General features: G+C 42.9%; 1 protein-coding gene across 1 annotated transcript in view; it reads right to left on the reverse strand.

Annotated features, from left to right (window-relative positions):
- Nucleotides 1-740: 740 nt before the first annotated feature.
- The window catches only part of lrrc38b (leucine rich repeat containing 38b), a 36,129-nt gene continuing 13,927 nt past the window's right edge, over nt 741-22,942 (reverse strand). The window contains exons 2-3 of the mRNA XM_056275338.1: nt 2,322-2,591; nt 741-770 (exon numbers count right to left, since the gene is read on the reverse strand). Of these exons, the coding sequence (XP_056131313.1) occupies nt 2,344-2,591 (248 nt within the window). The 3' untranslated portion in view covers nt 741-770; nt 2,322-2,343. The remainder of the gene's footprint in view (nt 771-2,321; nt 2,592-22,942) is intronic.

Below are 22,942 nucleotides of genomic sequence, written 5' to 3' on the forward strand. Positions count from 1 at the left end.
ATTTGAAGATTTGTCATTATAAAATAATAAGAATTTCCATTGGGTAAATTGAAATTTAAGTTGCAAATAAATCCCATGCATGGACAACTTGAGGATCTGTCACATCCATATGAATATCTGTCTAAGTGTTGGTATGAGTTTTTATTCAAATAAGGTGTGAAAAGTCATCTCATTTTAACTTGAAATAACTGTGCTTTTGCAGATGCTGATGCTCACTGAAAATGGCAAATGAACAATAAGGCCACACTTATTTGCTGTCATTTCCCCAGAACTGTGAACTGAATGTTTCTTTACAGCATTATTTAAGGAACAGAAGTATTTATGCATCTTTTATAATGATATTTTTGTGACCTGCACAGTAATAAATAACTCTATCTTGGCTCTTACTCTTTCCTCTGTTTGTTTGTATTTAGAGGCTCAACATTCTTTCTGTTTCACGTCCAAGAGTAGTTGAAGTATGCACGCTGTACAAGAATGCTGAAAAGCAATGCAACATACCTTTACTCTGCAGTGCAAGGCGGGAAAGCAGTCAAAGCATCTGGCTTTGTGCTTTCCAGATCATAATGAAAGAGGACTGTACGAAACAGAATGCTTAAACCAATGTGATTAGAGAATGATCTCAGTATGCTGGTTTATTTAAATCAGAATGTTTCGAGTCGCCCTCGTGAACCTCGGTGATCCTGTACTGTAACCGATACGGCACAACTTTCCACACCAGCCCACTCCAGTTAGTTTCAGATCAGCAACTTCAGTGCAAGGCTTCGGAAGATCTGGAATAAAATGACAACAATCTGACCACAAGTCCATGATTCTCCCTATTTTGTATTATTACTAATTTATCTGCTATCTTGTTCTGAAGGAAACAAATTTTCAGTTAGGACGACTGACTGCCATGTCTACCACTTAAAATAACAGAGCTGGTTTGAGAATTATGTCAACTACTCAGGTTTTGAGAATAACTCAACTCTTTGGAAACCATAAGCATGTGATCAAATTCTTGTATGGGGGGGGGGGGGAATTTGGCTGTACTGCTGCCTTGTCTTCAGGGGCCATCCTTACCACATTAAACAATATATCCACATGGAGGTCCCTGCATGAACCATCTCTCTTAGATTACCTACTTATCTTTGGCAGACAAAGACAACAACAGTCCACTTGGTATTATTAGAGACCTGTCAAATCCAGGTTTAATATTTACCCTTTAAAGTGCATTATTTGACACATCTGTTCTACATAGACTATATGCCAATACTATATTTGCCATACTTTTCCATGGTTATAGATAGGCTATTGTATGGGCATCATTCTACATAGTTCACAGTTACCAATCTAAGGAACATATATCCTCTGGAAGATTTATATGTTTGTCTAATATTTCTGACTGTACATGGTTTCGTTTGGTTTATAGATTTGTGGTTAAATAGTGCTAACATACTATTAATACATGGTGTAGACCAGTTGGGAAGTCTGTCTGTATATGCCAGACGCAAAACATTTCTTCATTATCTCACTCCCATTACATTAAGATGCGTGGCATACTGCAGTTCAACAATTTTGTCTTCCTGTTATCGTTTTTACTGAACTAATTTTGGATGCTAGTAGAGTAGATAAAAAGAGAGACGCTGTGGTTGGCAGGATATGTCAGTATACCGTTTTTAGGCAGTCTAAACGCTGTGACGATTGGTCAATATGAAGCTGTTTTTCCTTGCAAACCAGCATTCTCCAGCATACAGATGAAGCTAAATTGACAGCCACCCATGCTCCTGTGAGTCTGCAATCCCAGAAAAGGTCACACTAATGTGATTTACATAATTTCATACTCCAGAACTGGTCATCTCAAGTCATAAGATGCTATTAAGTTACTGGATATCTAAAACTAATCTGACAGCACTGTATCAACTGTTCAGTTTCTCTGTATTTGTTTTTTTTTATGTCTTTCTTTGTCTTACTATGAAGGTATAAGCCTCTTTACACTGGTGTGTTACATGATGGAGCTAATGGCCACGAAAGGATGACCAAAGGCTTTCACAGCCAAAAATATAAACTCTACAACATCATTTTGCATGTAGAGTGGAGCACTCGCTAATATTTATTGGGACTTTAACCCTTGTCTTAGGAATGTCCTTTGTTGCCAGGTTTCAGTTATCCATGTGCAAAGTAAACAACTCCCATTTTAATAGCAGAAAAGTCCTCCCACCAGTTCCAGTCTCGGAAGGTCACCAGGGAAGACACAATATGAAATATGTCAATTAGTCGGTCCCTGGCTGAGTTATCGTCCATTTGGAAGCAGCGGGGCTGGGCAGGTCAAAGCTCGGGCGTACCCTTACAATAAAAGAGTCGGTCTCACTCTTCACTCTCCTCCTCATCCCCCTTGGTGCCTTTGCTCCAGCGCTGGAAACAGTGAACCGTGGAAGCCAGGAAGAAGCTAGTCATGATGGCCACCACAGAGACTGAGATGCCGGAGAAGATGATGATAAGCAGATCGGTTAGGGTGAGGGTCACCTGGCACTCCCGGAAGCTGTCCTGTGAGAGCTGGGTCAGTGAGACACGCCTGCCGTCCATTGGGAGCGAGCACTCCATACCCTCCACACCTGCAAAGGAAAAATGACATGATATGAACCAGATTCGAGACCTACGAATTTAGAATGACACAAATTATTTCATGTGTGTATAAAGATTTTTGTTTCTTTTTGTTCAGAATATGCTACAAAAATAATATTCGTACCACTTTACAATAAGACATACTTTATAAAGGGTTCATAAGTGGCTAATCATATTTGATATTAATAACTCATTTATTAATCACTCTAAATCGATAATACAACAATTATATAGCATAAACTTTAGCAGACTTGACCTTAACACTAAACCTAACCAAGCAGGAAGTGGCAAAATAATATTGGGTAGTGGTTGGGAAGACTGCCGTCTAATCACATGGTTTCTAGGAGAATGGCTTTGGAGACTCTCCCCACATGTGCTCCAATCCTGGAAACCCAAAAAGTAGTTGTTGTTAATGCACTATGACAGCTTTTAGTGATCTATATAGTGTTCTTATTGTAATGGGCTGTATGTCTACAGCCTACTACAGTGGTGTGAAAAAGTGTTTGCCCCCTTCCTGATTTCTTATTTTTTTGCATGTTTGTCACACTTAAATATTTCAGATCATCAAACAAATTCAAATATTAGGCAAAGATAACACAAGTAAACACAAAATGCAGTTTTTAAATGAAGGTTTTTATTATTAAGGGGGAAAAAATCCAAAGCTACATGGTCCTGTGTGAAAAAGTGATTGCCCCCTAAACCTAATAACTGGTTGGGCCACCCTTAGCAGCAACAACTGCAATCAAGCGTTTGTGATAACTGGCAATGAGTCTTTTACAGCGCTGTGGAGGAATTTTGGCCCACTCATCTTTGCAGAATTGTTGTAATTCAGCCACACTGGAGGGTTTTCGAGCATGAACCGCCTTTTTAAGGTCATGCCACAGCATCTCAATTGGATTCAGGTCAGGACTTTGACTAGGCCACTCCAAAGTCTTCATTTTGTTTTTCTTAAGCCATTCAGAGGTGGACTTTCTGGTGTGTTTTGGATCATTGTCCTGCTGCAGAACCCAAGTGTGCTTTAGCTTGAGGTCACGAACAGATGGCCGGACATTCTCCTTCAGGATTTTTTGGTAGATAGCAGAATTCATGGTTCCATTTACCACAGCAAGTCTTCCAGGTCCTGAAGCAGCAAAACAGCCCCAGACCATCACACTACCACCACCATATTTTACTGTTGGTATGATGTTCCTTTTCTGAAATGTTGTGTTACTTTTATGCCAGATGTAATGGGACACACACCTTCCAAAAAGTTCAACTTTTGTCTCGTCAGTCCACAGAGTATTTTCCCAAAAGTCTTGGGGATCATCAAGATGTTTTCTGGCAAAACTGAGATGAGCCTTTATGTTCTTTTTGCTCAGCAGTGGTTTTCGTCTTGGAACTCTGCCATGCAGGCCATTTTTGCCCAGTCTCTTTCTTATGGTGGAGTCATGAACACTGACCTTAACTAAGGCAAGTGAGGCCTGCAGTTCTTTGGATGTTGTGTGGGGTCTTTTGTGACCTCTTGGATGAGTCGTTGCTGCGCTCTTGGGGTAAATTGGTCGGCCGGCCACTCCTGGGAAGGTTCACCACTCTTCCATGTTTTCGCCATTTGTGGATAATGGCTCTTACTGTGGTTCGCTGGAGTCCCAAAGCTTTAGAAATGGCTTTATAACCTTTTCCAAACTGATAGATTTCAATTACTTTGTTTCTCATTTGTTCCTGAATGTCTTTGGATCGCAGCATGATGTCTAGCTTTTGAGGATCTTTTGGTCTACTTGACTTTGTCAGGCAGGTCCTATTTAAGTGATTTCTTGATTGAGAAGAGGTGTGGCAGTAATCAGGCCTGGGTATGGCTAGAGAAATTGAACTCAGCTTTCCAAAGATGTGATAAACCACACTTAATTTATGTTTTAACAGGGGGGGGCAATCACTTTTTCACACAGGGCCATGTAGGTTTGGATTTTTCTTTTCCCTTAATAATAAAAACCTTCATGAAGAAACTGCATTTTGTGTTTACTTGTGTTATCTTTGTCTAACATTTAAATTTGTTTGATGATCTGAAACATTTAAGTGTGACAAACATGCAAAAAAATAAGAAATCAGGAAGGGGGCAAACACTTTTTCACACCACTGTATATGTTACCTTTTCTCTGCATTGTACAAGAGGTCATATTGTCCTTGGGCTATATCTTACCATGCAGTACTTTGTTTCAGTGTAATCTGTGGATAGGTCTTTGTCATTTACTTTGCAATTTCCTCAAGACAAATAACTGTATTTTTGCTTTGCCTGGTAAGTAAAGTGATTGCAATTCCTTTGCTGATTTTTTTCTTCCAATATTCTTTTTGAAATATAATTTTGCAGCCAACTAATCCTTTTGTGGATCAGAAAAACATTTTTGGGAAGCACACTTAGCAGAGTGCAGATCTCCGCCAGGAGTTCATATAGTAGCTCGCTTTCTCCAGGGCTCAGACTTGGCGACAAACCCTTTTTTCACCGACCAGGAGAAGGGAAATACACACACACGGGGACAGAAAAAAACAGTCCCCCCCCCCCACCATAACACTTTTGAGCAGCGCCCAAGTTCGTTGAAAGGAAAATATGCAAAAAAAATAACATAAAAAATTAATATGCAGCGTTCAAGCTAAAAAAATCTACCTAATAAAATGTTTTGCCCGTCAGTCTTTGAATGTGCAGCCTCCTAGGTGGACCCTTGCATGACCAAGTCTGACATGAAATGACAGAGATCAGACTATCATCATTTCAAAGCCCTTATTGAAAGACTTCAAATGTGTTTAACCATCATGGTTTTCATGATATAAAATGAATGATGGTGAATGGCTTCTCTGCTGATTGACTTTCATTCATAAAATAATGGTAAGAAAACATAGCTCAGCCATGGTAAATGATTTATTGTAGCTACTGAGATTATTTCCATCTGTAACTGTAATTAATCCTGCCCTTGAAATTGTATTTTTATAGTGGAGTTTTAACATTGGAGACTATGGCACTTCCGTGTGGCGGCGAGGTCAATAAGGCGAATTATTTTTGGTTCATCCAGTTCTCCTGTAATGGGATCTGCAGTGAAGGATTTGCTGGGTTGTGAAATACGACCGACTTCTCGTTTACTTTCAAGACTCACACCTGAACACATAATGTTTTGGTTTTGACACCATCACTGCCCAATCTGACTCACCCGAGTCACACACACCCCGTTTACAGTTGGCTTTAAAATGCGTTTTTGCGACCGGATCACAATTGTAGTGATATAACGCCATGTATATCCACTGGAATTACACTAGGTGTTATGTACTACCCGGACTGTTATTATGGTTACATCACTACCGTGTATGGTTATTACGTCTGCCTACTGAGCCACGATTAAACCTGAGTTCTATAACCCGGTGTGGTCATTGATCCTCGACCAATACTACCCCAAGTATTACTTCATGGTGGCAGCGGTAAAGTACTCTCTATGAAGAATGAAGATAGACTGATAAAATTGTCCGTGGATAATTTCTGTCATCATTCAAGCAAGAGTGCGCCGGAGCTGAGCTAGCCGCAAAGCTAACTAGCTAGCTAGTAACAGGAGAGGTCATGGCATCGCATCTACCGACGATGAATTGGTCAGACCCGGACCTGGGTGAGGCAATTTCACTGTATAAACAGAAAATGACTCTGTATTTAGAAGATGAAGAAATAAATGGCGCAGCTAAACAAGCTAGGAAAATATGTCGTGGAATCGGAGATGAAGGATTAAAAAAGACTGAACGCCAGTGGTCTCACTGATGATGAAAAGGAAAAGCCTGCCAAACTATGGGACTTCTTTGAAAAACAGCTAAAGTTGAACGTAAATTTCAGAATCCATAGACTGCAACTGATGCAACACAGACAGAAACCAGATGAGAATATTGATGATTTTGTGACCAGAGCCAGAACACTAGCACAGAAATGTCAGTTTTCAGACGAAGAGCTTAACGAGCGTATGATTGAGCTTATTATTGCGAGCACTCCCCATGATGCCCTGAGGAATGATCTATAAAGCAAACCAAAAGGATATTCCTTAGCAGAGGTTCTGGCCGAGGGACGAAAATATGAAGCCCTGACAATATGCAATGAACAGTTAGACAAACTTAGCCTGTCACACAATGAGAGAATCCACGCTGTGGACAGGGACCACATATGTCGTAACTGTGGGAGAAGCCACAAACCACGTCGATGTCCTGCATATGATGATGAATGCAATGCGTGTGGTGCAAAAGGTCACTGGGAGCGGTGCTGCAGGAAGGCCAAACGAGAGCGCCAGGAACACTCCAGCCAGAGCAGGAGCGGGGGAAGTAAGTCCCACACACCAGAAGACAAACAGCACAAGCGCAAAACCTATATAGACAAAAAGCAACAGAGCAGGACTCGCATACATGCTGTAGAGAGTAGCAGTGAAACAGACAGTGAGAACGAAAGTACTTACCAGAAACAGTTCCACTCCATAACTATCAGTGAAAAGTGCATGCATAGCATAGACAGCAAGCCAGCCAGAGAGGAGGCGTACACAGTCCTGAAGGTGACACCACCTGACCTATCTGGTTGTGGATACACACTACGTCTGAAGATAGACACAGGTGCGTCAGGCAACAAACTCCCATTGCGTACCTTCAAGCAGATGTACGGTGAAAATGCATGCACCCTGAAACGACTGAAAAAAACCAACAGGAGGCTATCTGCATACAGTGGTCACACCATCCCCTGCCTAGGCACCATTGACATTCCATGCCAGTACAAAGAATCCAAATGAATCAATGCAAAGTTCTATGTTGTAGACGTACCAGGGCCAGCCATAGTTGGGCTGCCAACATGTGAATTGTTAAACCTAGTGACTGTCAATGTAGATGCAGTGACCGAGAAAGGACATGCAAACCAGAAAAAAGTCAACACAAGACAGACAAAACCCAAAATGACCATATCTAACAGTGCAGACCTAAAGAGAGCATACCCAGACCAGTTTGACAAAATTGGCAACTTCAGTAGAAAGGCCAAGCTCTTCCTGAAAAAGGATGCTGAACCATTCATAGACCCACCACGTAAGTGCAGCATTCACATCAAAGACAAACTGAAAGATGAACTGAATAACCTAGTCGAACAAGATGTGTTAAGAAAAGTAGAACAGCACACAGACTGGTGCTCGAGTCTGGCATACAGCACAAAGAAAGACGGTTCCCTTCGCATATGCTTAGACCCCCAAAAGCTTAATACCAGCCTTAGGAGATGCCCACACAAGATTCCTACTGTGGAGGAACTGAACCCGAAGTTTGCAAATGCAAAAATATTCAGCAAACTTGACGCAAAAGCTGGATATTGGTCAATACACCTAGAGGAAGAGTCACAACTGCTAACCACATTCCGAACTCCATTTGGTAGATACTGCTGGAAACGTTTGCCATTTGGTCTCAGTGTCTCTCAAGATCTCTTCCAGGCAAAGATGGACCAAATCCTGGAGGGGCTCGACGGTGTCATCAGCATAGCCGATGATATCGCAGTCTACGGAGCAAGCGAAGAGGAGCATGACAGGAACCTGACCAACCTGATGGAGAGAGCAGCCAAGACAGGTATTGTGTTCAACAGTGACAAGTGCACAATCAAACAGACAAGCATCTCATTCTTTGGCAACCTGTACACAGACAAAGGTATCAAACCTGACCCAGCCAAAATCAGGGACATCCAGAAAATGCCGACACCCCAGAACGAAGATGAACTGAACAGATTCTTGGGGATGCTGACCTACCTGTCACCCTACATCCCAAAGTTCGCAGACAAAGCACACACACTGAGGGTGCTGCTGAAAAGTGACGTGCCTTGGACATGGGACACTGACCACCAAAAGAGCTTTGAGGACCTGAAATCAGTTATCAACGAACATGACTGCCTGAAGTACTATGATCCAAGCACACCTCTGACACTTGAGGTCGATGCATCACAGAAAGGACTGGGCGTGGCATTAGTGCAGAACAAAAGACCCATAGCTTTTGGCTCAAAGACACTGGACGACTGCCAATCCAGGTACAGCAACATAGACCGAGAAATGCTGGCCATAGTCTATGGAATGCAGCGATACCATACCTACCTGTATGGGAAGTCATTCATTGTAGTTACAGACCACAAACCCCTCGTTACCATATGCACAAAGCCACTGCATGCTGCCCCGCCACGGCTTCAGCGAATGCTGATAAAAACACAAGGATACAACTATGAGGTCATGTATCGACCAGGAAACCAGATGGTCCTGGCAGACACACTCAGCCGACTACCCAACCCTGAGAACAACAGCAACATCGAGCTGGACGAGCGCATTGACGGAATAGAGGCAGAAGTCGAGGATCCAGAGATGCTCACTGTTGCAATGATAAACTTCTCTCCCGAGAAACAGGACGCACTATTGTATTTAGAAATCACGTCAGGACACAGCGCTGTCGCTCGACACAGCCTCTCCGTGGCATTCTTTATTTAGACTGACCCAGCATCAAAGGCAGACCCGATCAAACAACCCAGAGCCCGCAGGCATCACCAATCGATCCCAGCACAATAGAACAGCACCAAATCAAATGCAGCACTGTCGATGTGTGCATACATAACATTCCCCCCCCCCCCCCGGCAGGATTTCAAACATGAAAGGTTGACACAAAGTCCTCTAGGTGGCCAGGGCGTAAACGTGTGCGAACAGGTCGCGGGGCGGCCTGAGGCTGGGCAGGCCGAGGTGGGGAGGGAGATGGCAGGGGAAGCTGAGGCCCAGAAATGTCTGGGGCCCGTGTAGGAGCTGCATGAAGCTCCGGGGCGTCTCGCCATGCTGAGGGAATGGCTATGGTTGTGTCACCAGCTGAGTGTGGCGGAGCTGACACCTTCCGTAGACGACTGGAGTGCCACCGAGTGCCATCGCTGAGGAGGTAAGTGGCTGGGCCCAGCTGACGGAATATAAATCGCCGAAGGAGGGCACTCTGTGGAGCAGCGAAATGGGTGCTCATAAGTCCCACAGCTTCGGCAAAGCTTGTGACGTTCCCCAGAGACCCGAGCACACGATGACCCTCTGCTCCCAAGCAGTGTAGCAACAGAGCCGTCTTCCTAGCCTGGCTCACGTCGTCGAGCCCTGAGGCGATGATGTAATTTTCAAAACTATGTAGCCAGCGAGTCCATGGTACCGGAGGCTCGCCAGGTAATGCCAGGAAGGGGGCAGGTGGTGGGAGAGAGATATCAGCCATCCTCGTCGCCAATATTGTATTTAGAAATCACGTCAGGACACAGCGCTGTCGCTCGACACAGCCTCTCCGTGGCATTCTTTATTTAGACTGACCCAGCATCAAAGGCAGACCCGATCAAACAACCCAGAGCCCGCAGGCATCACCAATCGATCCCAGCACAATAGAACAGCACCAAATCAAATGTAGCACTGTCGATGTGTGCATACATAACACGCACTCTGCACGGAAACCACCAGCGACCCCAGACTCAATGCACTGAAAGAGCTGATCCACCAGGGATGGCCAGACAACATCAAAGCTCTACCAAGACAACTACGTGAGTACTGGTCATTCAGAGATGAGCTCGCAGTTGAAGCAGGAGTCATATCAAAGGCAGACGGGTGCTCATCCCAGACTCCATGACTGATTCTATACTCGAACAGCTGCATGTAGGACACCAGGGCATCAAAAAGACACGGCGACTGGCGAGAGAAAGTGTCTACTGGATCAGAATGAACGATGACATTGAAAGAGTCTGCAGGTCATGTAGCACATGCGTGGAACATCAGGATGCAAATCCAAAGCAACCTCTCAACCCACACAACACACCGTCAAAACCATGGCAATCCCTAGCTTCTGATCTATTCGAGATCGATGGACATCAGTATTTACTGATTGTGGATAGATATTCTAAGTTCCCTCTAGTGGATGAAATGCCCATGCCTGTGTCCAGCCGGGCAGTTGCACAAAAAATGGAAACGTACATGTCTCTTTTTGGAAGGCCTGACGAGATACTTACAGATAATGGACCCCAGTACACAGGGCACGCGTTCCAGAAATTCACAGCTGACTGGGGAATCAGGCACGTGACAAGCTCACCCCACTATCCAAAAAGCAATGGATTCATTGAGAGGCATGTGCGACACATCAAATCCATTGTGAAGAAAACCATGAGACAAGGAGGTAACATACAAGTGGCCTTACTACAGGTCAGAGCAACACCCATCGACAGTAAACTACCATCACCAGCAGAACTGATCTTCGGAAGGCCAGTCACCACCCTGCTGCCGAGTCGAGGGGACCCAGGCAAGGAGGAAAACCGATTCCACCTGGAGCAGAGAACAGCAAACATGAAGGAACATCATGACCGCAGCAGCAGCAGAGAACTACCTCCACTCGGTCCCGGACAGCACGTATCTGTCCTAAACAAGGAAAAAGGGACTTGGTATCCAGCCACCGTCGTACAAAAGTGCGATGAGCCAAGGAGCTACATTGTGCAAACATCAAATGGGAACAAACTCAGACGTGGCAGGAGCCACCTGCGGGAAATTCACCACCCCCATGCACTGAGGAGCGCAAGAACCCGCTTCACAGAACCTCAACGGGACACTCATGCAGCTGGAACTTCTTCCAGCCAAACCTGTGAAACACACAAGACAGTACGCACAAGATATGGAAGAGCTGTTTCCAAACCAGCTCACTACAAGGACTATGAGTAGAGACAATCACACACAAAAGGAGGGCTCTGAATATGTTTATTGTTTTTTGAGACGGACAATTCTGAGTGTGTTGTCTAAAAAAAAAAGAAAAAAAAAGAAGAGAAGGCAACCTCTGTGTAATGACTGTACAATGCTGATCAATGATTGTACCACATTGGAATGTTCTAGAGTATTTTGATACTGTAAAAATTGAAAACTAAACAGGGTGGATGTAGTGATATAACGCCATGTATATCCACTGGAACTACACTAGGTGTTATGTACCTCCCGGACTGTTATTATGGTTACACCACTACCATGTATGGTTATTACGTCTGCCTACTGAGCCACGATTAAACCTGAGTTCTATAACCCGGTGTGGTCATTGATCCTCGACCAATACTACCCCAAGTATTACTTCAACAATGAACAGCGCTAAATACGAGTGTAAACGACCACCAAAACGTTTTGTGAACCGGTTACTCAAACCACTTGCCGAGGTGGTCTGGGATGCATTTGACCGCATATATTTTGGAGGAAAATACGTCATCAATGCAGGATGCGGTGGTTGTTTTGGTAACAGCGCGCGAACTTTCGAAAAAATGGAGAGAGGGAAGCGTGCACATGGTCGGAGTACAAGTGAACCGATATGCCTAACTTCCATTTGGGCATAAGAATCAATCCTGTCAATAGCAACAGTTGGAATAGTCCGTACATGTATATTAGTGCTTCAAACATCTTCAGACATTAGCTATTGTTTTCACAGCTAGTCGGCAAATCTGGTACTTGACTGAGGCCCTTTGACCTTGTGGCGGAAGTGACGTAGACTAACGAAATTTCTTCTTCGGAGTAACGTAATCTGATCACAAGTGGTCAGCAGGACGCATTTGGAGACGCATGACAGACACAGGTGTAAACGGCAATGTGTCTCGCTGTCCACTTTTGAGCCGATCGCCCAAAACGTATTTTAAAACCAAGTGTAATCAGGGTGACACATGGGCACGGTTAACTCAGAGTCGGCAGCGATGGAACGCAGCATTGGTTCAGCAAACTATAGAGTGAACGGAGAGGGGGAGTGGCGATATATAGAGAACAAACGTTTATTGGGGGTTTTTGATCATCGCAACCATGAGAGCTTATTCATCATACATTCATAACTGCGTACAAAAAAGAAAAAAAATCAGGTTGATAGGTCCAGTAGTTTGTCAGATTAGCCGCGGACGGACACGGACACACACGCGCGCGCGCGATCAAACTCATAATCCCCTCAACAAATCCCCTAGTGGAGATAACAATCTCAAATTAGCCACTGATACGTCTGTTAAATGTACCGTCTGAAACAGGGGCACCTTGACTGAACTCATCACCGGAAGAAAGCACAATAAAACTGTGAGTCATGCTCTCTGGTGTCTTTGTCCTTTACAAATGGTTTATTGCTTAGACGTCATTCACATATAGGACAGACAATGAAAGAAGTTAATTCAATTTCAAGAGAAGTCTCTTCAAAGGGAAAGGGACATATCACTATCCTTTCCCAATGTCGAACTCGTTAATGCCAGTCCCACTCAAATAACATCGGAAATGTATCATGGTTGCAATTGCTCCATTTTGTTGCTAAAAATAGGGTTTCATGGCCTGTGTACTGCCAATTGTTTTAAATCATAAAAACACTAAGTGTCGGCCTGTGTTGCAGACAGTAGGAGACATTACCACTAGAGCACCCTTCACTGCCAATGCAAGTGAAGGGCTTCTAGCTTTGTATTGAACAATGTGTGAGATTTGCAGCACCCATGAATTATTAGGGCACCACAATTCATATAAAAGGTAGGTCATTCATTCATCATTCATTCTTTCATTTATTCATTCGACAGCTTGAATTGACACAGAGTGGCTGTCATCACACTCACTGAAGATCTATGAGGCATAAAAAGTATTATTGTCATACCTCAGACTTGGCAAAACATTTGGATAAGTAGCCTTCCTATAGCAAAATTAGATGAAAATAAAAACAAAAATACTGACTGTTCTGATTTAAGTGTTGACCCATTCTGAGTTGGTGTTTCAGTCTGATCAGCATAGATAGATATAATCATTGACAGCAAAAACACACACACACACACACACACACACACACACACACACACACACACACACACACACACACACACACACACACACACACACACACACACCAAACCTTTGCAAAAACGCATGACCACAGCGAAGCATAACCCACAATTATGCTTTGGATTCAACTTTTAATTGTTGTGTCATGGATAACTGAAATAGTTGAGCTTTTAACCACATCAAAAGATGAAAGCCATAATTTTTTCCACATGAGCATGCATGACACCGCTACTTGGAAAAACTAGGAACTAGAATAACAAAATCTAACCGACAACAGGGGTGATGATAGAGTAATTTCCATGGGTAGTGAGCAATTGAAGAATCAGGACTGAATTTCCTCTACCTCCTCTTGGAAAAAAATGAACGCCTTAACCACAGCGTATGGTTAAGGAGTAGTGCAATGAGTAGAGAGACTATCCTGCAAGTGGATGACTAAGGTTCAAGCCCCTGTGCAGCAAAAAGTCCCCACCTCACTTAGAGAGTGCTTGAGCAAGACGCTGAATCTCTGTTAGTCCTATGAGTGTCAGTAGGTCCAGAAGCAATCACCCATAAGTATATTCATCCAAGTCAAGCGTTTTGTCCATTGGTAAGATGCAGGCCTCTAAGACACAGAATATGTGTGGCAATGCAAACAGGAGACAGTGAGGGGTGTCAACATTATCAGCAACACTTCAAAGTCATATCACATGGGTTTGTACCATTGGTGAGCACTGTTGCCTCACAGCAAGAAGGTCCTGGGTTCGAACCCCAGGCCATCCCAGGTCCTTTGTGTGTGGAGTTTGCATGTTCTCCCCATGTCTGTGTGGGTTTCCTCCAGGTGCCTCCCACCATCAAAAAGGCATGCATGTTAGGGTTAAAACTCCTGTCTGTGCCCCAGACCAAGGCAATGGAAAGAAGACCTGGAGTTGGTCCCCGGGCCCTGCAGCTGCCCACTGATCCTATACAATAGGATGGGTTAAATGCTGATGACAAATGTCATTGTAACCGAACTGTACAATGACAAAAATAAAGTGGTTTTCTTTCTTTCTTCTGTTAAAATCCTGGTGGCTTCATGTTGTCTTGTTCTCAATTCCAATGTACTTTCTTATGCCATCTATGAGACCTTAGTCTTTTGGGGGAACTGAACAAACTCAATGTCTACTGAGAGGCAACAGCACAGTCACACTGACACAGATTCATATGAGCTACTAAAGAGGTAAACAAGTCTAATGGCCCCAACCAATTAAACAATGAATTAGATCACAGAAAAATACAAATGTGATTTAACATTTTTTTATTTTATTTCAAATTTGTATAGGTTTGAAGGATTTGCAAATAAATTGTCCCAAACAATTTACTCTTATTTGAAGCATATCTTCCAAAGAAACAAAGTACTTTTATTTGAGGTATTTCAAATAAATAAATAGTTTTTATTTCGAAAAAAAAAGAAAAAAAAAGAAAGAAAAAATTAAACAATGGGCAGGAATGCCGAATATTTATTAATACATCCTCTGCACCCGCTGACAGAAGGAAGGATGTCAAGGCCCAATAGTGATCAGACACACAGGACAATCATCGACCGCTCCAGCCTTTCTAATTCAAAAGCTTGTTTGGGGGGGTGTTAGGAGTTTTATTTTTGTAAAGTTATTCTGTGTGCCATGTGCTGAAATGCCATGTGACTATTTAGCAAGCTGTTTCCTCTAGCAATCCTTTTGGAAGATTACTGACTACAATATGGCCTGCGTGCTGGTTTCCGTGATGAAACCTTTGAAAGCAATAACTCTCGAGCATTATGGCCCAGATGAGGATACTGAAAGAAAATTAAAATCTTGAAAAACCTTGCAACAGTCAGGTATCCAGCTCAAAGCAGGCGACCTTCATTCATACATATGACGGCGCCTGGATAGTCTCATGTATAACGTAAAAGCAGTGCAAGAGATACCCCCGTGTACTAATATTTTTAGATGCAAGGAAAGAATCGGAGAAAAATATTTTTAAAAAACTGCTTTTTGACACCCATTGAGTCACCAGAATGAAGCATTCAACCAAGTGTTATTATTAACCAGAAAATTGTTTAGTCTGACTATACACTCCCACAGACAGGAAAATAGACAAATCCACTCCAAGCAAACTGAGCCATCTTTAAGCACTGAACTTACATACGTAGGTAGAAGTTGCATGTGAGAAACTATCTTATAATTATGCAGGTATGATGCATTGGCTGTAATGAAGGAGGGAACAAAGGAGTCTGCACATTGAAATGCTCCCAAAAACTAATTTATTTGGCAATGTTACAAATAAATTAGATTTTGGGAGCATTTCAGTGTGCAGACTCCTTTGTTGTAGTTTTGACATTTTTGTCTTGCACTTTTTTGGGGGGGGATTTCCCCCCCCCCATTTTTTCCCCAATTGTATCCGGCCAATTACTCCACTCTTTCTAGCCATCCCAGTTGCTGCTCCACCCCCTCTGCTGATCCAGGCAGGGCTGCAGACTACCACATGTCTCATCCGATACATGTGGAGTTGCCAGCTGCTCCTTTTCACCGGACAGCGAGGAGTTTCACCAGGGGGACGTAGCGTGTGGGAGGATCACGCTATTCCCCCTAGCTCCCCCTTCCCCCTGAACAGGCGCCCCAACTGACCAGAGGGGGTGCTAGTGCAGCGACCAGGACACATACCCACATCCGACTTCCCACCAGCAGACACGGCCAATAGTGTCTGTAAGTACGCCTGACCAAGCCGGAGGTAGCACGAGGATTCGAACCGCCGATTCCGTGTTGGTAGGTAACGGAATAGACTGCTACGCTACTCGGATGCCCCCTTTGTCTTGCACCTTAATAATGTTTTCTGGATGTGCACATTTGTACTTGGTTACTCTTCTGATGTCCATTGAGCAAATGTTTTTAGTTTTATCCATTCATGCTGTATTGAGCAATACACATTCCTTTGAATAACTATCTATTTATGTTTCTCTGCGTAGAGAAAGCACTTGGCCCTCAGCCTTATGCCATGTCCACTTCCTGCATCCAAATAGTGATGTTGCCTTCAAATTGAATGATTTACCAAGTTTTGTGACAGCATGGGCTCGATTCAGGGCCTGCTCGTGAGAGGAGGACTGTTAATACTCTTGTTGACCTTAAGGTCAAGGCAGAGAGCAGTATCCTTTCTCATAAACACACAGTGACATCAATCTGTGTCTCTATAAATAGCTTGTCTTCACAAGTGATGTACCACCTAAACACTGGCATCATCTCCTGAGCTGGACTCTTAACAGTGCGATGCTTCAATCTCCCGGTTCACAGAGTGTGACGAGAACAAATTAAGCTACTGTAATGACTCAAATCAGGATGGTACTGTAGTTAATGACACTGCCAAACATCATGGTTGCTGTCTCCTTCCATGCTGATTGTCCAACAGATGAAAATGGTGGTGATCAAAATGAGGAGGAGAGTCTTTATATATCCTATCTAGTCTCATGTAGCATTCTCTCCAAAGCATCAGCATTGTTTGCTAACACTCTTCAGCAAACCATTAAAGGCCACCTAAAATCCGATCACCTTGTGAAACCATTTCATATAGATTAAACATCTAATGACACTATGACCAGTCTGCTATGGCACAAAATATCTTTTAAGAGTAAAACATCACCAATCAAAAAAATCTGCTAAGTTCATGAAGTGTTTCAAACAGAGACAAAGCAATTACAGATGACAAAACTGTTCATCATAAGAGCATCACTTCCTATAAACATGTTGTCAATACCTTGTATGTTGTTTTGTTTGTCTGGCATCCTATAAGATTGTTTTTTTTAGGTTTTATTGTAAAATATATCTAATGTGGCCAGGTTGACATTTAGATCTTTGTGGGAGCAGTAAAGCAATTTGAGTTTCATCTTTTTGTATTATATTACATCATTATGTAGAGGAAGTTTTTCACTTGACACAACAATCAGTCAGTATGTTCTTATTATTTGTACCATTATTATTACTGCTATTCTCATTATTTGGTCAAAATCCAATATTCAAAATGAATCCAAATCCAAATTAATGTTGATTCGTGTTAGATCCTAAACCACCATGAAATTGAAAGTTAGGTTATTTACATATGGGGCTTGTTGAGAGCACTGTGGTTGTAGACATTTACATGTGGATGGTGATGCTGTTTTTCAGAGTCAAAAGGTAAGAACCTTAATTGACAGTACAATTTCATTAAGAAATAAGTTGGGGGATCAGAGGACCAGGTTTGTTAAGTTCAATACATCTTAAATAAAGGGATGAATCATATGTATATCACATGTGCATCCAGGGTATAATGGTCCTGAGTGTCATCCAAATACACCACTGAAATGTAATACTGTGTAATGGTAAATAGCATGATTCGGTAATTTTAAATACGTACATCTTCGTCTTCTTTTTCTTTGTGCTTATTCCCTGTTTCTCAGGGGTTGCCACAATGGATTTGATAGTTTCCATCAGTAGCCTGTGAGGGCACAGCACCAAATGTTAACCCGGGCCTCGACTGATCCAGTATGGTCTTGTCAATCAGCATAATGATTTGGCAAAATTTTTCGTCGGATGCCCCTCCTGACACAACCACTAACCCTATGGACGGGGGCACAGGTAAAGCGCTGGATGCCATCCCAGTATTCATGGACATGCCTGTCACCTGAGTAATTTCAAATACATGACATAATCAAATACTTGTATTTGTAAATACCACACACACACACACACACACACACACACACACACACACACACACACACACACACACACACACACACACACACACACACACACACACACATACCATATCACCCTATACTTGTGGGGGCCCCTCATTGACTACATTCATTCCCTAGCCTTAACCATCATAACTACATGCCTAACAATTACCTTTACCCTAACCTTAACCCTAAAACCAAGTCCTAACCCTTAAATAGACCCTTTTCCTCACGGAGACCCGTCAAATGTCCCCACAAAGTAGGTGGTTTCAGGGGAAACCACCTAAAAACCTGGTGTACACACACACACACACACACCAACTGGTTTAAACGGGAAGAGTTTGATGCTTGCTATAACTTAGCTGTCCCGTCTGTAATGAATGTTGTTTTAAATGCAGCACTTGCTATCCAATCAGGACAACACGATTGGGATGTTTCTAAAAAATCCAATATTCTTGGAATAATGTTAGATAACTCACCATATGGCACACGAACAGCTGTTTAAAAGCACCAGTTTTGTTTACAAATTAATTTGGGCTTATCATTTTTTTTGTTTTTTGTTTTCATTAGAAAAATAAAGAGGAAGGTTCACTTTGCACTGGAAACAAAATTTCTCAGAAATAGCCATAGAAAATACACAGTTGCCGTAACTCTAACTATTTCAAGACAAAATGTGTCCTGCCCTTAAGACATATAGATAATCTTGTGAAGGTTACAATGGATGATATTATGGAAATCTAGCAGAGACGGTTCCCTCGTGATCTGGAGCCAAAGTATACAGGGTTTAGATGAAGGAAATAATGAATAATGGAATATGCAAATAGGGAGAAGACCCAGAGGCACTATGGAATTTGTCATTGTCAAAATTTGTTTGATGATTAGAAAATTAGATGGAAAAAAAATCAAAACTACATGTTATATCCTGTAGGTTATTTAGAAATACTGCTGATGACCCAAAAAAAAAATTGTTGTAAGTGAATAAACTTTGAAATTCAATATATTGCCTTAGGAGCATGTCCTGTCTGCTTGTGCTGGAGATGAATGGACACTATTTATATTCACCGTGCACTCATTGCATGGAGAACTAACTCATCGCCTCAGAGGATTGGCCTTTGCATTGGAGATGCCTCTATTTGGTCTAGCATGTCCCATTGTTCTGATTAATAACATCAGGGGCTAAAGTTTCTATGGTGAACATGCGGCCCCTGTACAAGGCCTCTGCGCAGCACTGAGGTAATTATTATTTGATCAAATAAGATTTTGCTAACAAAGCCATGTTGAATAGAAGTCAACAAAAATGAATCTCTGCAATGTTTAAGAACGGATAATGTTAAATGTATGTTGATCATACTTGTCTTGCTCTCATTTGGGTAGTCATATGGTACATAATTTGAAATCTAGATTTCCCTCTGTGCTGTATAAGGGGCTTTTCTTTATTTCTGTTCTCATTTTAATTCAAAAAACATTTTTGGACCCCCCCCCCCATTTTTCCCCAATTGTATCCAGCCAATTACCCCACTCTTCTGAGCCATCCCAGTCACTGCTCTATTCCCTCTGCAGAGCCGGGGAGGGCTGCAGACTACCACGTTTCCTCCGATACATGTGGAGTCGCCAGCTGCTTTTTTTCACCTGACAGTGAGGAGTTTCGCCAGGGGGACATAGCGCATAGGAGGATCACGCTATTCCCCCCAGTTCCCCCTCCCCCCTGAACAGGCACCCCGGCCGACCAGAGGAGGTGCTAGTGCAGCGACCAGGACATATATCCACATCTGGCTTCCCGCCTGCAGACACGGCCAATTGTGTCTGTAGGGACGTCCAACCAAGCCGGAGGTAACACGTGGATTCGAACCGCCGATCCCCGTGTTAGTAGACAATGGAATAGACCACCATGCCACCCAGGTGCCAGTATTTTAATTTAATCTAAACAACTTTATGCAAGACATATTGCATATTCATTTTAGTCACAACAATTCGACTTGGTGTAAGTTAAATATGTTGGAATTGCATGTTAAGAGCAGCAAATTACACAAGAGATGTGGATTTCAAGTGCAGCTACACTGACCACATGCAGCTAGGCACTGACATTACATTGCAAAATTACAGACTCAGTATGGTTTTAGAAAATCTGTGTTATTTGACCGAAAATAGAAACCTCTGGGTCAAAGAATACCATGATGCCAGTTTCTCAGTATTTCATGTACATATGTAACAAAATGTGCAGACTTCTCATTTAGAGAGGAAGTCCAGACCTCTTATTAGTGACTGTTGCCTAGGATTAAGCACCACTTTCCCCTCTGCTATTAGTTTGCTCTTCATGTCGTAAGCCTCAGACTGTGAACACCTGTTCTCGTCTGCCAAAATAAACCCCATTATGTAAATCTGACACAAAATGTGTACTCTCTAAAATAGTGGCTTTCTTCACAGCATGTCTTAGTAAAGAACTGACACTTTGTTTGTTTTCCTCCTCCAAAAAATGTTAATCATTCGCCGCAGGTCAAAGAAATGTAATGAATTACAGGGTTAAGTAGGGAAAAGTATTTGGTTGGACTAAAACACTAGTGCCCCAACCCTGAGGTTCATGGTTTAAGTCCTGATTTGCTTCCAGAATGTCCAATTTAAGGAACACAATTGGCAATTTTCTTGGGTGGGGAGCCAATTGGGACAAGGGTAATGTGTCACACAATTGCAATTTACAACTCATAAAGGTGGTGGAGTACCTGTAGGCACCCACACCTCACAGCCTGAGCCTCAGCATAGGTTATATTCCCTTGGAGAAAAGCGTTGCTGAGATGGGAAAAGAGGCAGTTGCTGATTCCCATGTGTATCCAAAAAAAAAATATGCATGTAATAGTCTGCACGCTCCCCAGCCCCTGTAGGAGTTATTCAGTGGTGGAACCTTAAACAGAACATTGAATTGGAGATACCAAATTGGGAAAAAAGGGCTCTGAGTCCTTTCTTGTTTTCAATGGTGATGGTCAGGTTGACGGACGAGATCGGGCAGGAGTCTCCATGGACTATGATGTTCGTGGATGACATTGTGATCTGTGGTGAGTAGGGAGCAGGTTGAGGGGAGCCTGGAGAAGTAGAGGTATGCACTGGAGAGAAGAGGAATGAAAGTCTGTAGGAATGAGATGGAATACCTATGCGTGAATGAGAGGGAGGACAGCAGAAAAGTGAGGATGCAGGGAGTAGAGGTGACAAAAGTGGATGAGTTTAAATACTTGGGTTCATCTGTTCAAAGTAATAGGGAATGCAGAAGAGAGGTGAAGAAGAGAGCGCAGGCAGAATGAAGTGGGTGGAGAAGAGTGTCAGGAGTGATTTGTGACAGAAGAGTACCAGCAAGAGTTAAAGGAAAGGTTTACAAGATGGTAATGAGACCAGCTATGTTATATGGTTTGGAGACAGTGGCACTGACCAAAAGACAGGAGGCGGAGCTGGAGGTGGCAGAGTTGAAGATGCGAAGATTTTCATTGGGAGTGATGAAGGAGGACAGGATTAGGAATGAGTATATTAGCGGGACAGCTGAGGTTGGATGTTTTGGAGACAAAGCAGAATCAGAATCATGTTTATTGGCGATGTAGGTTTGTACATACAGGGAATTTGACTCCAGTTTCATGGCTCTCTCAGTGTGCTTAACATAGAATAGCAACACTACAACACAATAATCTTCAGATATATACACAAGGATTGACTCATACAGGTGAAATAAGAGGTGATTAAGTGCAATAGTGCAGAGAATATATCAGAAATGCTGAACTACATGTTAGCAGGTTACTTACATACATGCCTGAGGTAGAAGTACATGCCAGAGCATACCAGTATGTACAGTATACTATAGTATATACAAAATGGTTGGATTTGACAGTGTTAAGTGTTCATTTGAATGACAGCCCGCGGAAAGAAAATGTTTTTATATCTGGTTGTTTTGGGGTACAGTGCTCTGTAAGAGCAACAGAGACGAGATTGAGATGGTTTGGACATGTGCGGAGGAGAGATGCCGGGTATATTGGGAGATGGTTGCTGAAGATGGAGCTGTCAGCCAAGAGAAAAAGAAGAAGGCCAAAGAAGAGGTTTATGGAAGTTGTGAGGGATGACATGCAGGTGGCTGGTGTGACAGAGGAAGATGCAGAGGACAGGAATAAACAGAAATGGATGATCTACTTTGGTGACCACTAACAGGAGCAGCCGAAAGAAGAAGAAGAAGAAGAAGAAGAAGAAGAAGAAGAAGAAGAAGAAGAAGAAGAAGAAGAAGAAGAAGAAGAAGAAGAAGAAGAAGAAGAAGAAGAAGAAGAAGAAGAAGGAGGAGGAGGAGGAGAAAACGAAGAAGAAGGAGGAGAAGAACTGTATGGAGAAAAGGTATTTTGGTCAGTGACCCTTCTTCAGCAGTCCATCGAAAAACAATGATCACTATGATGCAGTCTAAGCTTGGCAACACGCCTGTAGGCCATCAGGCCCACATTAGTGCGATAATATTGTCCACATTCATCACAGATGAATCTTGTTTGAGTTGGTCTGTTATGTCTTGCATGGTGGGCCTTATCATAGGCTTCTTATCTCTTTTGTTCAACAGCTGTTCTTGATTGCCTTACTGTGGAGCACCACCTCTATCTGTCCAGGGCCACTGTCTCCCAGCTGGAATCATCTATGCTGCAGATCTTCATGACCACATATTTGAAGCGCAGCTTCTGGCCTCTATGCTTTCTTTTTTCCCTGGCATAGCTGCTCATAGAAAACATCTTTTGGTAGGCGGTTGTCTGGCATTCTTCCCACATGGCCAGCCCATCTGAGCTGGGAGACTGTTATTAGGGCTTCAACACTGACAGTACCAGCA

This window comes from Lampris incognitus, chromosome 2 (assembly GCF_029633865.1).
Source record: "Lampris incognitus isolate fLamInc1 chromosome 2, fLamInc1.hap2, whole genome shotgun sequence".
In the NCBI taxonomy this organism is placed as follows: Eukaryota; Metazoa; Chordata; class Actinopteri; order Lampriformes; family Lampridae; genus Lampris; species Lampris incognitus.